Source organism: Monodelphis domestica, chromosome 7, assembly GCF_027887165.1.
Source record: "Monodelphis domestica isolate mMonDom1 chromosome 7, mMonDom1.pri, whole genome shotgun sequence".
In the NCBI taxonomy this organism is placed as follows: Eukaryota; Metazoa; Chordata; class Mammalia; order Didelphimorphia; family Didelphidae; genus Monodelphis; species Monodelphis domestica.
In genome coordinates this window covers 154,464,592-154,481,801 of record NC_077233.1, presented here as the reverse complement: position 1 = coordinate 154,481,801, position 17,210 = coordinate 154,464,592, and the positions used below count along the sequence as shown (strand labels likewise).

Genomic DNA, 17,210 nt, shown 5'->3' with positions numbered 1-17,210 from the left:
GTTGCAACAAAAAGGACACCACAGTAATTCCTAAAGACCTTCTACTAAATCTTGATACTAAGAGAAGTTATATTGTTCACTGGTGTTCTGCACAGTTGAAATAATAGTTCTTGATATATGCATTGTAAGGAATTAATAGAACAAAAGGAAGTGTTGTCTTTAGGTTTTGTGGGGTCAGGAAAATGCCTAGTTTGATGGATCAATTATTTTCTTATTGTAAGTGTATAGAGCAACCCTGTCAATGTGAAGGTGTCCTTCTCCATTCATGAATGAGAACTTGGAGCAAACTCAACTGATGCACCTCAGATAAAATTACTAGAGTGGATATATTTTAGCTTTAATTGTAGTTTACTTCATGTATGGGGAGGGATACACTGTGTGGAGGGCCTAGGAAGCATACTATAGTAGACTTGAACTAAACACCACGAAAACCCTACAGATCAAAATCACTGTGGCAAAGGAAGAGACAAAAGGCCAAGACACCATTTCTAGATCTCTGCTGCTCCTTTCCTGGACTCAACTGATCTCAATACTTAAATTATTTTCTCCCTATACTACTATTCCCTTTCTACTTTTTTGTCACCCTAAAATATTGCCAAGGATTGTAAAGGGATATATATATCCCTTTGTATAAATGCAAGCTATAATTATTATCACCCCACCCTTCCCAAGGTGGACTATTACAGTTTCCTTAGAGATTGCGAAAATAATTTCCATGCTTCTCCATCTCATACCCTTAAGCTTCTGGTGCATTTTTCTGACCTATTAATGATATTTAAAATTGGATTAATAAAAATGTCCATACATAGGTTTTGAGAAATGACTCTTTATTTGAAAACACTGAAGGCAATAAGATGGAATGAGAGGATAACATTTTAGCAGATCACCCAAAACAGCTTGATAGGGAAAACAACACAAGAACTTCAAGATCTAGGTCACAGATTAAGGTCTAGACTAAAAGCAAAAGCAATCTAATAATAAAAAGAACAGCCTAAAACAACCTAAAGTCATTCACTGTAGGAAAGCTTAAGATACGAATAGCAATTTTAGGACAGTTAAACTAAGACCATAAGTCTTGAGGACAATAGTCTTTATGACAGTAAAACTAAGACATAAGAAGGCAATCTTAAAATGTTAAGAGCAAAATGGTAAGATTTAAAACACTAAAAAGCAGCCTTAAAATACTAAAGCCAGTTTGATGTAATAAAAAGAATCCTAAAACTAATCTAGATTTACTAAAGGCAATAAAAATGGTAAAGATAACAGGAAAGTTACAATACTAAAAGTGATAAAACAATAAAACTCTAATACAATAGAAATAGTTCATAATAACAATGGCTTTATGTTTCTACAGCTTCACAGTTTACAAAGCACTTCCCTCACAACAACCCTGTGAGGTAGGTAAAATATTTTTATTCCCAACTGACAGATGAGGAAACTGAGGCTCAGAGGTTAAATGACCTGCTGAGCATCACACATAGATAGTAAGGGGAGGAACAAGAGTTGTAACCAATGTCTGGAGCTCTTTCCATGATTTTACACTGTTTCTTTCCATTTAGAGATAAGATAATGGTATGGGATCTACAAATGTGAATAGCCTTCACCAAGAAACTTTTACTGTGTTCCTAGATCTGCAGCTGGGAAGGTTCTTAGAGATTATCTCTAGTCCAGTCCCTTCATTTTGTAGAAGATGAAGCTGAAGGCTAGAGAAGGTGCGCCACTGGCCAAAAGCCAGACAGGTTATAAATGGAGGAGGAAGGATAGCAGAGCAGAACTCAACTTCAAATCAATGCTTCTTACACTTCACTATGCTGCTTCTATTAGTAACTCATATTTCGATGAAAGCTTTAACATTTCCAAAGCTCACTCCCCACAACAACCCTGTGAGGTAGGTAGTGGAAATGTTACCATCCCCATTTTGCAGCTGAGGAAATTGAAGCCCAAGGAGGCTGAGAGACTCATCCGTGGTCACACTTTTATGACTGTTGGAACTAGGACATGACCCCAGATCTCCTGGCTCCAAGTACAGTTGTCATTCCACTACATCATATTGTAGTTGTCGTCCTCTGGTCTTTAGAGTCAGATTCTTCAAGAAGAGAACTTATTTAGAAGGGTTCAGTTGCTTTCTAGCCTAGCCCCCTAATCGAGCACCCATTAGGTATTCAATAAATGTTGGTTGATGAAAATGATTACCATTCCCAGTCTGCAAGGGACCCAACACTCATGCTCTGACCAGATATGAGGGCATTGCTTTTTATAAATAAATAGGATAGGAAATTTAAACGGCTTCAGGAAGGTTCCTTTTTGTTGTAGCATATACTCCTTTCTTAGTCTCCAAAATTATTTAGGAATAAATCGATATAGCCTTTGGGATACCCATTTGGACAAATTGTTCTTTTATTAAAGATAAAACTCATTTCCTAGAAACATATACTAATATCTACTCCCTAAATAAAATGGAGATACATTATCTAATTGTTTGCAAATTAGAATTGGGATAAAGCTGCCATAGTACTCCAAACAAATGCTGGGCTTGAGCAAAGAGTTATTCCTGCAAGGTTCAAACTGGCTGACTTGGAATAGGGGCTAAGTTGCTAACTGGGTTGGGAATTGTAGTTTTCCCCAGCACAAGAAAAGATAAAGCTAGTGTGGGATCAGAAGTGGAAGGTTGAATTTTTCCATTGCAGAGAGATTCAGAGAGCTGAAGTGAGTGACTAAGGGAGCTAGACAATGATGGAGAATGTAGCAGCAGTGGCAGAAGTAGGATGCTTTCTAGGAGACTGACTCTATAGTAGCTGGAGCCTTTTCACTTCTCTGGCTTGCTGCTTGACTTACTTTCTAGATGACTTACATTTAATATATTAGTTACTGTGAGGACTTAATGTCCCCACTCCTTCCAAAGACCCTTTATGACTTGTCAGCTGAGAGATAATGAAATTAGCTCATGAAGGTTTTAGCCTAGAGTTTGATAATAATTTCAATTTAACTGATTTCTTTTATAATCCTATATATTTTATTTTATACCTTTGAAAACACTGTTTTGAAAAAGAGCCAATAAGCCTATTTGGCTGCCAAAGGGGTTTATGACACAAAAAGATCAAGAATCTCTGGTTTAGGGTTTGGGCCCCAATTCCACATGGCTTCTTTTTCTGTACAATGCTAGAAGTCTTAGAATACAGATTATTAACAAAACTAATAAATCTCTGGGTCACCAGGAAATCCTTTGATTACCACACTGAAAATGTGGTGTTCTAGCTAGTTGTATTTATGTAGTAATCGGTTCCACCCACTCTCTAGAAATGAGAGCAGGGGAGTAATAGCCTTCAGCAGGACAGCTGCTAGGTATCACTACTAAGAATATTACTAGTACCTACTAAAGAAATAATGTTGGAGAATCATAGTGAAGGAGATATAATGGCCAATTTCAATGTGGACTAATTTTGAATTTCAAAGCCTGCCATAAAGTTATAAAATATGCTCATTTTGCTTTTCCTCTGGAACTAGTTTTCCCCTGTAATGCCTATCCTAAAATTGTGTTTTACTACAATAATAGCTCATATCTCAAGCACACTCTACAGTTTACAAAGCAATATTATTATTATCCTAAAAAAAGTATTGGAAATTTTAGCTTAGAATTTACTGTGGAGCTAGGGGTGGAGAATTAGAAGGAATTATAAAGCTGGATAATTGATGGGGTCAAGTTAGTGATTTGTTTAGTCATAGCATTAAGCTTTTATAGGCTATCAATCCCAAGGATAATGTTACTAGTAAATGTCAAAATTATAGGATCCTATAACTGAGGGTTTTTGTGTAGAACAGGGTCCCCAATAAATCAAATGAGACTCCATTCAAGTTAGAAAGCATAAAATTATTTGTACATAGAATGGGATTGTAACATTTGTAATCTAGATAATTTGCTCAAATAAAATTGCATTCTTGAAATTCTTCTCATTAAGCAACTATTTAAATATTCTAGACCTTTTGCCAAGTACATTTCTGTCAAAGCCACGTGAAATTTCTTCACAGGGTATTGAAAAGAGATAGTCATGACACAGTTGGAGGGAGGGAGATGAGTAAAAGCAGGAAGCAGCATAAGTGAAAAGATATACTATTCTTTTTTTTCCTTTTTTTTTGCTTTGAATAACTCAATGCTCATTTATTTTCTTGTTATATTAATTATATATTTTTTCTGGCTGTTAAGACACTACATGTAGTGGAAAGAACAGTGAACACTTACTTTCTGACATTTCTGAGTTTCATTTTCTTTGTTTATTAAACAAGGATGCTTGTTTACTACCTACTTTATAGGGATGTTGGGAGGTAAGTGCTTTATAAAGTATTATGTAAAGAATTTCAATTTTGAGCCTTTCTGTTTCCTAATTCCTATTTTAACCTATGGAAGATGAATGGAAGGATGTGGACAAAAATGGATAAATTGTAGTCTTCGGTGTTAGAAGAGGTACTCCCATCATTACCACAGATCCACTGAAATAATAACTAACATTTAAATAATGCTTTAAGGTTTGCAAAGTGTTTTGTATGTATTGTCTTAATAGATTCTCATTACCAATCTACTCCTGACTTTTGTCAGTGTTCATGTAGATGAACTCACCACTGAAGTGGAGGTCAGACTTCCACGATCTCAATGATGGAGAGCATCTCTCTGACTCCAGAAACAGGTCTTTGATTCCCTAAAGTAGCTGATAGCAACCCCTACCATTAAAGTCAAACTTTATTCCTTGGAAACTCATTCAGAGCTGTACTCCCTATTTTTAAACAAAGCTAACAAGCTTGGTTACCTACTCATAACAGAAGAAAAGTATCAAATTGTAAAGGAATGGCAGACAGTCCTCCTAGCAAGAGGTAAAATTATAGAAGTGACTGTTAATTGGCTCAAATTGAGAGAAGAAATATAAAAAATTCAAACTAAAGGTAGCAGGCCTGCACAGAATTTATGGTGAAGGAATCTGAGGAGTTCCAAGTTGGTTACATGGGCTTCTGGAGAACTAAGAATTATAAAGAAGGGGTTTCCATATTATGGTGGTGAGAGGGATAAAAGGAACCAGCAGTGGCAAAAGCAGGTTTTTGAGGAATTGTGGAAGCCACAGTAACTGGGTAGTACTTTTCAGTTTTGATGGGAGCACAGACCAGAAGATAGGATGCAAAGTAGGGGCAGATGCTGGAAGGAGGAATTAAGCAGGAAGAAGTAGGCTGATAGGTGTTGACATTGCTTTTCAGCAAGATTATTTAAGCTAATGGAAGAGAAAAGCTACACAGCTGAAGAACAGCTAAAGAAGAAAAGAGACTTGAATATATGGATTGGAGGAGGAGGAAAGGAGGTGAGATTTGAGCTGAAAGAGAAGCAAAAGGACTCAGGGAAGGAGGAAGAAGAGAAGAATGTGGGAAGTGAAAGGGAGTTGATAAAACCTTCTTAAGGTTTATTGAAACTTTAAATTATTAGAATGGGCCAGCTACTCAGTGTCAAGGGCATGATGGGAGATGAAAGGAATTTACTTATGATAAGTAGGGTTAGGGTTAGAGTTAGGGTTGAGAGCCTTTCCTTGTTAGGGTGGGGGTGGGTGGAGGAAGAGGGAAACAAATGAAGAAGTACAAGATCTTGACAGCCATCTGAATGAATATTAGACCAATGTGGTGTGTGGTTCCTATTAAAAGTGATGACAATGTGGTGATTAGCTCCCAGGCATGTTGGCCTGGAACAGTTTCACAAGAAATTGTTGATATACTTTCCAGAAGGAGAAAAAGCCACAGAAGCATATAGAAGATGATAGCAACAGGATAGAAGAGTAGCAACTGCAGATGACAGCAGGAGAGAAGCAGCTGTCAGAAAGAGCTCAGAAGAGGAGTAGCAGTAGATGAGAGCTTTAGCAGATGGTAGTAGCTCCTCAGTAGAGAAGCAGTAGTGGATGATAGCTATAGCACAAGGTTACAGCACTTTAGTGAAGAATGAGAAATGCATGGCAGCAGCAGCTAAATAGTAGCTGTTGATACCTTAAGAAGATTAGCAGAAAAGTGGCAGCAGATGGTGGCGGTAGCTAAGCAGAGAAGCAATAATAAACAGCAGTAGGAACTAAGAAGAGGAAACAGCAGAGGAAGATAGCTCCAGAAGATGGCAGCAGCATCTTAGTGGAGTTGCAAGAGTAGCCGGCAAAAGGAGCTTAATGAAGAAGAAATAGCAGGTGATTGCTGCAGAAGAGGGCAGCAGTAGCTTAATGAAGAAGCAATAGCAGATGATGTGGCAGCTATGCAGAAAAACACCAGCAGATGGTGACAGTAGCTAAGCAGAAAAGCAATAGTAGAGAGTAGCAGTTAGCTAAGCAGAGAAGCAGCAGCAGAAGCTAAGCAGGGAAGCAGCAGCAGATGGCAGCAGAAGCTAAGCAGAGAAGCAGCAGCAGATGGCAGCAGAAGCTAAGCAGAAAAGCAGCAGCAGATGGCAGAAGCTAAGCAGCGAAGCAAGAGCAGATGGCAGAAGCTAAGCGGAGAAGCAGCAGCAGATGATGGCAGAAGCTAAGCAGAGAAGCAGCAGCAGATGATGGCAGAAGCTAAGCAGAGAAGCAGCAGCAGATGGCAATAGCAGCTAAGCAGAGAAGCAATAGCAGTTGGCAGAAGCTAAGCAGAGAAGCAGCAGCAGATGATGGCAGCAGCTAAGCAGAGAAGCAATACTAGCTGGAGGCAGCAGTTAAGCAGCGAAGCAGCAGCAAAGCAGCAGCAAAGCAGCGAAGCAGCAGCTAAGCAGCGAAGCAGCAGCAGGTGAGAGCTGCAGAAGATGGCGGCAGTGCTGGCTTAGGAAAGAAGCAATAGCAGATGGCAGCAGAAGCGAAGTAGAGAAGCAAAAGCAGATGGAAATGGCAGATAAGCAAAGAAGCAGCAGCAGATGGTGGCAGTGGCTAAGCAGAGAAGTAATAGTAGAGGGTGACAGAAGCTAAGCAGAGATATAGCAGCAGATGATAGCTGCAACTTAGCTAAGAAGCAATAGCAGACAAAGGCAGCAGCTCAGCAGGAAGTGAGCTGTCATAGAAGCAGATGATAGCTCTAGCATGTATTGGTGGCTTGGCAGAGAAACAGCAAATGGCAGCTTTGAAAGTAAAAAGGAAAGCTGCAAAGCTGGAGCAGAAGAATTATGAGTCATAGCCAATTGTTGGGGCTTTATCTGGCAGAATGAGATGTACAGGGAATGTTTCTTTTCCCATTGGCATCAGTTTGTGGGAGGATATCCCTTCATGTATGGATGGCAAAGGATAATTCCTTGATTTTCCATAGCTCTTATATTGTCCTTGATAGTTAATAAGAAAGTTACATCTCGGATTACATTTTTTTCTTCTGTTTTTTTTTTCTTTAAGTAGGAGTGTGCAGTATCGCTAAAGTCACACAGGACTCTCACAGCAATTTTGTTTTTTCAATTGAAACAAAATTTTAGTTCAGCTAAGCAGAAAAACAGCAGAAGATGATAGCCACAAAAGATGGCAGAAGTGGTAGCAGTGAAAAAACAATAGCAGATAGATTTTTCACTCTGTATTTTTTTTTTCAGTTTGAACATAATTTTAGTTCACCTTTTCTTGATGCATTTTTGGAAGAATTTTAATTTTTTATCCCTTTTTTCAAGATACTTTCTCCAAAATATTTGAAAATTGTTGTTATTTTAAAACATTATTGTCATATTTTCTGTTTTGTTTTACTTTTGACAATTATAGCTGGATTTTGCTAGTTTCACATACCAAGACATCTCAGTGGTACCTGCCACTTTCAATTAGGTGGGGTGGGTGGAGAAAATAGTCATATATGGATTACTTAAAAGTGTTGATGTACAGAAATGACCTCAATGCTTTTAGGAAGACAGAAGGAGAAAGATCAATGCAAGTGCTAGAACCACAAAAGGAAGCTATCAATTGGTTAATTCTAGCACAGCCTCTCTCAAGGTTATGAGTCAAAAAGTATCTCAAGGTGTGACCACTGATCCAGAGAGGAAGGAAGGTTTCTTAAATTGGGCACACAACAGAACATTTGAGATCTGAGGACATTTCTAGCATTTATTGTTTATTTTTGCAGATTTTTGAAGAACTATGCTGCTATTGCTAAGCTAATGAATGATCTCACTCCTGCATACATGATCAAAGAAAACCAGAAGGAGAAGGGCAAGAAAAATCACATTGGTTCAAAACCTACAATGCCATTTAGATTCCATGAAAGGGCATATGTGAATAATTATCAAAGGCTTGGATCAATTCAGGAATACATAAATGTTGACCCATGAAAATCCAGGCAAACCTTTTGTCCTATACACAGAAGCCAACCTGAAGGATTTGGGAACAATCTGTGCCAAGAAAGTGATGGTCACTAGGAACCAATTACATTTACCAGCAGAAAGACAATGACAGTGGAATCCATTTTGCCAAAGACTAATTGAAGTTCTTGACTTTAAAGTGGGTTATCACTGAAAAGTTCAAAGATTGTATGTAGAATTAAATTCCACTTGTGGATTCTACAATTATACAGAGACATATTTTGATGAGCACCAATTGGATGCTTTTTATTACAGATGAATAGAAACACTAGCTAACTAAAAATTCAGCATTTACAAACTGCTAAGGAAGATTAATATGGTCACAGATACCCTTTTTCATGGACCCCCTGACATCAAAGTTATAGTGATACCTTTTTGTTCATCCTGTTTTTGAAGAGGACCAATGACATCACAGGGTAATGTCTAGACTCCCTTGCTAACTGGAAGTGAGGCAGATTTGCAGTTGACAGCCTTACTCTCTCTTCCAGATTATCCAAGACCAGTGGCAAGACAAAAGTCAGGAATAGGGATGGCCCTGGATGCAGGGGATGACTTTAGTGTCTTTAATGTCTGACCAAGCTAGAAGCACTTCACAGTGCCTGCTTCAGCTGCCTTCATGGCCGTTGGAACAAATTGTTCTCATCCGCCCATTCCACCAGAAGAAGTCTTCACATGCTTGGGGTAGACATTTCCCCTAAATTACTGATGTTATTTGCAACCTAGTTTAGCACATTTTCCAAGCCAGTTTTGGACGCTTTGTATGCTACAGCTTCTCCGAGCCTAGGTATCAGTGATACTGAAGGAGAGAGTGAAAAACTAGATGATGTTCCAAGACACGGAGTCAGGGCTAAGTTGATGTGTAACTAAGAGTTTGGGACTTTTCCTACACTGTATGTCAGGGCTTACATGAGCCTGTTTCATTGAACTTTCTTTGCCTCAATTATCTTTAGAAGACTGCTAATAAAAGCAGATGGCTGATGGGCTGTAAGAAGTGATACAAGCCAAGAAGCATGAAAGTGAGGTTAGAGGACTTTCAGTTTCTTTTGCTAGAAATTGTCTTTTTGTTAACCCATTAGGAGAAGTTAGACCTGTTTAATGGAGTCTTATATTGAACTATCATTAATCCTGCAAATGGTACCAAGAAACAAATGGTGCCATACAGTATATATCACTCCACTTCTATCATCATATTGATATATTGGACATGTATGTCAAGCGTTCTGGAGTGAATAAAAAATACTGAAATGGCAATACTAAGAAGTGTGAGATGAGTCCATTATGTAGAAAGAAAAGCTACCACTTTGTGCCTCATATTTGGAGAACACAAGCACAGTCAAACCTTTGGAACTTGTCTTAACCAACTTATCTCTGGAAGAAGAGAGTAAGAACTTAAGTTATATCTTAATGGTTACTGATCATGCTGCCAGGTATGCATAGGCATACTGAATCCAGCATCAGAAACTTCTATGGTTGCAAAATTATTGTGGGAGATGTATCTCTCAGTATATATATATATATATATATATATATTTCTCAGAAGAATTTCCTGCTAGGACCCATCCTGACCAAGGTAGAGACTTTGAGAGCAAGTTACTCAAAGAAATGCTACCATTCACAAATACCAAGAAGTCAAAATATATCTTATCGTCTTCCAAAAGAGACTATATATAGCCCAAGTATTTCTATTGTACACTGCTGAACACTATTAGAATGCTGACACTAGAATGAAAAATGGAATGGGGTCAACACATGGCATTTATAATATATATATATATATATATATATACAATTTCATAAGGAGGAATAATGCCACAATCTTTAAACCATACGTGCCAATATTTAGATAGGAGTCACATCTACTTATTGTTATATTTTCTGGAGTCTCAGAAGAGGGATCCTAACATTCATAATAAGACACATTTATCAGCTGAGAGGAAGAAGGAAGCCTACAAACTAGACATGACTTTAGTTTAGGAATTACTAACAGCAAGATGTTTAAGTTGTCATCAAGAATCTTGCCAAAAAAACCTCAGTGTTCAAAGGACACAACAGTTGATAGATTGATGGGAATTCACTCCATACCCAATTTTTGAGTCATTGGACAAGTAGATTGTTTACAGAATAACTCCAGATTGTGGCTGGAGCCCACTTTAAACAACGAACTGCAATCAGCTGTTGTTCAAAGAAAATTTAGTTGGAGGAGGACAGAAATAATAGATGCTTGCCTCAATGGACACGTAGTAGAAGGACTGCTTACCATCTGTACAAAAACTGTCTGAATTGGATTAGAATGAAATGACATTTCCAGTGAAAGAGACACTCTGTATTATAAGTCAACCACTTTGCCTCACCAAGGACATGGGGAAAAGATTCAACCCAGAGACAGCACCTTTCCACCTTGGAACTCCATCTATAGAGATTTCTAGGCTCCAGAGGACAATTCATAGAGCCTAGAAATGCTGAGAGCTAGATTAAATCCCTCAATATGTTCAAAACAGTAAAAGAGACCTACAGATCTGATGGTGATGATGATGATCACCAATAACCAACTCGGGTGTAGGGCCAGAAAGAATAGCAGAATATAAGAACAAACTAACTTTGGTGCTATTGGTGAAACTGGAGACATGGTTATATATTCAGCCAGACAATAATGCTAATGTTTGCCCATATGATGAGTGTGTTTTTAACTGTTTGTTTACTTATGCACATGTTAATTACTGCATGTTTTGAGTTACATTTTTTTTACTGTTTATATGTTAGTGTTATACATGTAGTATAGCAAATATGTTAGCTTATTATTTTGCTGCTTACTTGCATATATGCTAATGTGCATGCATTTTTATTATTATACAAGCCTATCTATAGCATTATTTCTACCTTTTTCCTATTTATGCATATTTTCTGATATGCTATGAGTATACTTATACTACCAGGATATACTAAAATAATATGTCCTGAATAAAACTTAAGGACTGAGTCATTGAAACTGCTTGTCAAATGATTCTGATTCCTGTCCTATGTCTATCGAATGTGATGCTGTTATGAATTTTAGGTAATAGTACCATGGGATGATCATTCAGGATCCTGGGATAATAATTCTTATTTTTAAAAATGCTGATGTTTATCTTGATGGTTGTGATATATACATATATCACAAGCATATATATTTGCAGAGATCAAGTGTACTTAAGTGGTTTTAAAAGAGGCTACAAAATTTCTGGCCCTAGGGAAGAATGCAACCTGGATTTGCCATGCCCACAGAATTTTTTCTTTTGCTAGCAAGTCATGTAAACTACTCAAGATTTCCTGACTTTTGTTTTAGTCTTTCCTTTGCCTCTGGCTAAACTTTAGGGAAGGAAAAAACAACAGGGTGGCCAGAGAGGTGAAACACCGCACAGAGGTGATGGGATCATTTCCTCTAGAACACCTTTCTAGGACTCTGTTCTGGACTGTTCATTTGTAGAGCATAAGGATAGCTGTGAGTGAAGGATAAAAATATAATGGAGATAGACTCACAGAAGATTATAGAGGGTCCCTATCTGGTCTTTAATACTTTAGTTTTCCTTTTCTCTGCTACTGACTACATATACTGCTTCTAATTTACTAGTCCAAAAAAAAGTTCCCATGGATTAATTTCTTCCCTTACCCCCTGGTAGTGAGGGGGACAAGAAACAATATAGAAGGAGAGGGAAAGTCAATTTTGTTTCCTATCCATTGCGGTTCTAGATAGTAAGATTTCAGATGAACTATCTTCTGATTGTTCATTTAGTTTTTATGTCATTTAAACAGCGATGGTAAAAACATGAACCGATTGCATTGGTAGTTATGTGCACAGGGAGGAAACAAGAGGGAAGATCACAGGTTCTAAAGGAAGGGTAGACTGTTTCCCCTCAGCCCAAGCTGGAAAGTAGGATGGGGAGCCAATTAGAGAGTATAATTTGTATAGTCTTGTAGTATGTGCATGAGTTCAAATGGTACCCTAAACAAATTTACATTCGCGCTGAGTCAGAAAGTCTGATTACTGGGGAAGATAGTTATTTTTAGTTTATTAGAATTTTAGGGGCAATTAGACTTTTTTTGGGGGGGAATTTAACTACTTAGCCCAAAAGTGAAGGAGTGATGACTCTAGGTAAAAAAAGTCACACTCCCCCTAGTGGTAGCTAGACAAATAGTTTGCTTGTAAGCATAGGATTTGGCTTAAGCAAACAAATAATTGTCCTATAAAATAAAAAAAAGAATGCTAATGAATAAATTGATAATCATAATTTTCTGTTCATACTTATTAATCCAAGTTTTGTCTTTATCTTAGAGATACTTTAGTTACTCTGAGATAAAACTCCATCAATTAAACGAGTCAGAGTGATAGAGATGTCCTAGATCTGCCCTCAGAGTCAAGAACACTTTCATTCAAGTCCTGCACCTGATTCATACATATCAGTTGTGTCCCTGGGCAAATCACTTAATTTCTCTGTGCCTCCCACTAAGATTGAGTTGTAGAACAATTGCCCATCTGGATTGCTAGAGTGAGTTTCCTCACTGGGAGTTCCTTCTGCCAATGAAGTCATAAGTTTGAACAAAAATAAAGAAAACCCTTATTTAACTAGAAGGTTTTAAGAACAGATGTTCTGGTTAAATTGAGTTATTTTAGTACTTGTTGAAAATATTTTCAAGATGCAGTAGTCCTCTTTCCTGCCTTATGCAAGTAGAATACACTGAATGTTATTGAGTCTTTCTTTAATGATCAATATTTTGAAGGAAAAGGAAATAAATTTTTTATAGGTTTTAAAGTTTTAAATTTTGTAGGGCAATGGTTTGAATCAAATTAATCTTGGGAATTATCTGGAAGTTGGTTTTAAGTTGCTGATATGAGTTCATTTTCTTTCATTTTCAACTTTCTCTGTACACTGATTTGCTAGATAGAAAACCAAAAACAAATCCCTACTAATTGAAGATTCTGGTTAGTGGGACTTTAATTCATTAAGTTCTTACTAAATATATATAGAGACATATTGTGTACATTTTTATATTTGTCAGTAGCTAGTTCTTTTAATTTAGGAAGCTGTCCAACTGTTTTTACTTAATATCTTTATCTTGTGAATTCATGTTACTGAATAATGATGTCATTCATATGCCAGCTAATGTCCAAAGTAGGAAAGTTCATTTAGTAAACTCATAAATGATCCTTTTGTTGATGCTTTAAGATCAAGCTAACTGTTTAAAAAATGTTTCTTTGCAGGTTGATCACAGATGTTATATATATGAAGTTGTTGGCTGAGATGGGTTTATAGGTATGAAATGAAAACATACATGTGACATCCTAACTCTATACAGAAGTGACCTGTAAGCAAAGCAGAAGCTGTCAATAAATAAAACAATTCACTTATTGCTTTGAAATGTAATTGGGAGGAAAATTCATGAATTTACTAATTATTCTTCCCTACTTCAGACATGTTAGCAGTAACATTTATATAATTCAACATTACAAGTATTAATCTAAACAGAAAAGAAAACAGAAAATCTTCCTAAAAACTTTTTTCTTTTTTTTGTAAAGAGTAAAGGAGGCCAAACATATCATAGTCTCATATCATAACTTCTAACCTAGAATTTGAGTAATAATGAGTGTTCTTCTTGGACTCAGTTTAAAGAGATTTAGCTATCAGAAAAACTATAAAGATGTCATCATAGCAAGATCTCACAAAAGTCATAAATTCCAAGGTTGCTAATAAATTTCCTTGGTTAAGACATTAATGTGAAGCATGACTACTACAATGAAAATTACTAATACAAATATCTTTCTTTTAAATAGACATTGAATGAGGACAGGTTACAGGAAGTACTTAGGGATATTAATATATACATATATGGATGTATATTCACATATGAAGTCAATATTGTAGAAATGACAAGTTGGAGTCAGGAAGACCTGATTTCAAATCCTCCTCTGACACTTGCCTATTTTATGACCCTGGCCAAGTATTTTTATGCCTTGGACAACTATGTGTCGAGTAACTCCACAGAATTTTTCTTAAGTGATAGATGGTTATGGTTTATGATGCATGTTGTTGGGTGGAATTCCTGGAAGAGAAGTTCCAGGCTGACAAAAATCACAGATGCTTCTCATTTACATATGAAATAGTCAAAGCATTATTATTATTATATTGGATGTCTAGCACACATACACACACACACACACACACATATATATATATATGTATATATTCAAAGCAATTAGTGGAATAGTTCTTGGTATATTTGTCTCACCATTTATTTTTCTACTTCCTGATGAAATAGAAAACTTTTCATCAAAAATAAACACTTACTTTCATGTAGCACCATTTCCATGATATAACTGTGAATTATTCTTGAATGGATCTTGAAACAAAACGCATATTTTAAGTTGCTTCAGTCTACTGGACTCCCTTGAAATGAGTTCTGACTTTGATAACAGGGTCATTTAGATCTAAAAATTACAACTTTTTGTCAATTTAAAGATAATTATAAATGAACATCTTAGTTTCTTAAAGTAATCATATGATCCATTAAGTTCAAAATGTAAAAAATTACTATTTTCAATCCATAATATAATTTCATTTTTTTCTATTGTCTCACTAAAGGTAAAAAAACATTTTGCTCTTTGCTGTTGAGAAGGGGAGCTGGAAATAAGTTAATATCCTATTTTGATTTGAATTATCTGTCACCCTTTCTCCCCAAATCTGGTGGTCTCTTACTTTTAGTAAGAGAAGGACAATTAAAGTGACATAAATAATTGTATTCAAATAAAAATAAAACAGTAATTTTCAATGTGGTAATCATGTGAATTTTCTTCAATTTATATTTATATAATGTTTTCCTATTTTCAAAGACTCATTTTAGGAGAGTTGCCTATATCCAAAAGCAGCTTTGGACCTATAATAACACATTATTATATCCCTTTTCTTCCTTTCATCATCAATATCATTATTTTGAAAGCACTTGTATTCTGTTGACTTTTAGAAGTCTTTTTGGATAAAAGGTCAACTTTTGGTCTAATGGCCTTATGACTTCACAGCAATTTAATGTATAATTTCTGGTGATATTTAAGCAACTTTTGTGGAACCAACAAGAAAGAGTAGTTCAAAGATCTTGCTTCAAATTTTGGGTCTTTCATAAACTATCTGTGTGTCTATGGTCAATTTATTCAATTTCTCTGGGTCTCAGTTTCCTTATTTGTAAAATGGTGAGATACTAATCCTTGCTCTATCTACTTCTCAGGGCTGTAGTGAGGAACAAATGAAATAATGTATGTGAAAGTTCTTTGATGAGAAAGAAATGCTATATAAATGTAAGGTATTATTATTAGCACAAATCTCTTCTACATAGAAGATAAGCTAGATAACTTTCTTCTGACAAGTTGCTAAAAATGAACAATTTTTTAAAGGAAACAATTATATTCAATTCTACTAGAAAACACATTCACAATGAAGAATTTCCAATTAATCCACAAGATGTTCTTTTCATTTTGCTGCTGTGGTTATGGGGTTCCCATCAATAAATAAAAGGTCAGTGCAACAATAAGAAGCAAGCAGAATGGAGAAGAGAAGGTTTGATAGGCAGCTGATGGCATAAAAATGTCTTCATACTTGTAAATACTGACAACGCGCTCTGATGTAGGTGGTGAATCTATGTCATGCCGAGTTATAGATCCTTTAAAGAAAAGGATTGGAAAAAAAAAGATTTAAAACCAAATACCTGGACAGCCAAGGAATTGTAAACTCTTCAGAGCTGAGTAAATGAGCTTCAGGAACCTGGATTACACTCACATCCATGACTGGATAATAAAGAAATGGAGTTATCGCAGGAATTAAATATCTCATGGATACTACTTAAATGAATGAAACAGGCTGGTTTCTCATGACTCACTGACATTCTTCCCCCATCCAGATATCTTCTATGGGACAAACTCTACAGGCTTCTTAATGGTTTAGTCATAGGAGTAAACTATCCATTTATCCTATGTAGTTGGGCTCTAAGTTTAGCATCCTGTCTATTCTAAAGCTTGTCTCCAACATTATCCGTTCCTCTTCATTCTTACTGCTATAGCCCTAAAGGGGAAGTATAAATACACTATGTCCCCAAAATTTTGGTGCAATTTCAATGGACTAAAGCAGTGCAGATATTTCTGGTCAGAGGGAGGTGTAAGAGTTCTCTTTGTTGCTCTCCCTGATATGGGGTCAGTTGATGAAGGGAGAGGTTGATTGAACTGTCATTTATGCTAGATGCTAGGAAGAAAGTTGGTAATATGAGTATTTGGGTGGTGGTCAGATGCAATGGTGGTTGTAGAGCATTTAATAAAGTCAAGTGTATATGTGGAAGGGAGCGGTCAGCATGGTGGCTCCCATCGCACTGAACTAATGCTTCTCCTTGTGTCATCACTGTGCTTTGTGAGGATATTCACAAGTGCTGATGTCAGTCTAGGTTATGTCTTGTGTCTCTCCAGCTCTCCTGTGCAGTATGTATAGAGTAAATGATGATGAAACTAGAAGTCAGATCCAGGTTCTACTGCCTATCTGAGTTATACCAGCAAAGTTTGCTCTCAAAATCCATCCCTAGGAAAATGTGCTGACAAGAACCATTGTTTTTGTTAAGCTGTTAAATTGTATCTGACTCTTTGTGACCAAGACACTGGAGTGGGTTGTCATTTCTTCCTTTGGCTCATTTTATAGTTGAGGAACTGAGGCCAACATAGTTAAGTGACTGGCCCAGGGTCACAGAACTAGTAAGTGTTTGAGGTTAGATTCAAACTCAGGAAGATGAACTCTGCCAATTATAACATTCAGTACTGCCCACCTAGACTCCTAATAATTCTTCTCATCTACCATTTTCTTTCCATTCCATTTCATCTTTTCTATAATTAGTAGAGTCATCTTTTTTT

General features: G+C 36.6%; 1 protein-coding gene across 1 annotated transcript in view; it reads right to left on the bottom strand.

The window, feature by feature from the left end:
- Window positions 1-810: 810 nt before the first annotated feature.
- The window catches only part of FRRS1L (ferric chelate reductase 1 like), a 35,038-nt gene continuing 18,638 nt past the window's right edge, over window positions 811-17,210 (bottom strand). Inside the window, exon 5 of the mRNA XM_056805887.1 lies at window positions 811-15,982. Within this exon, the coding sequence (XP_056661865.1) occupies window positions 15,810-15,982 (173 nt within the window). The 3' untranslated portion in view covers window positions 811-15,809. The remainder of the gene's footprint in view (window positions 15,983-17,210) is intronic.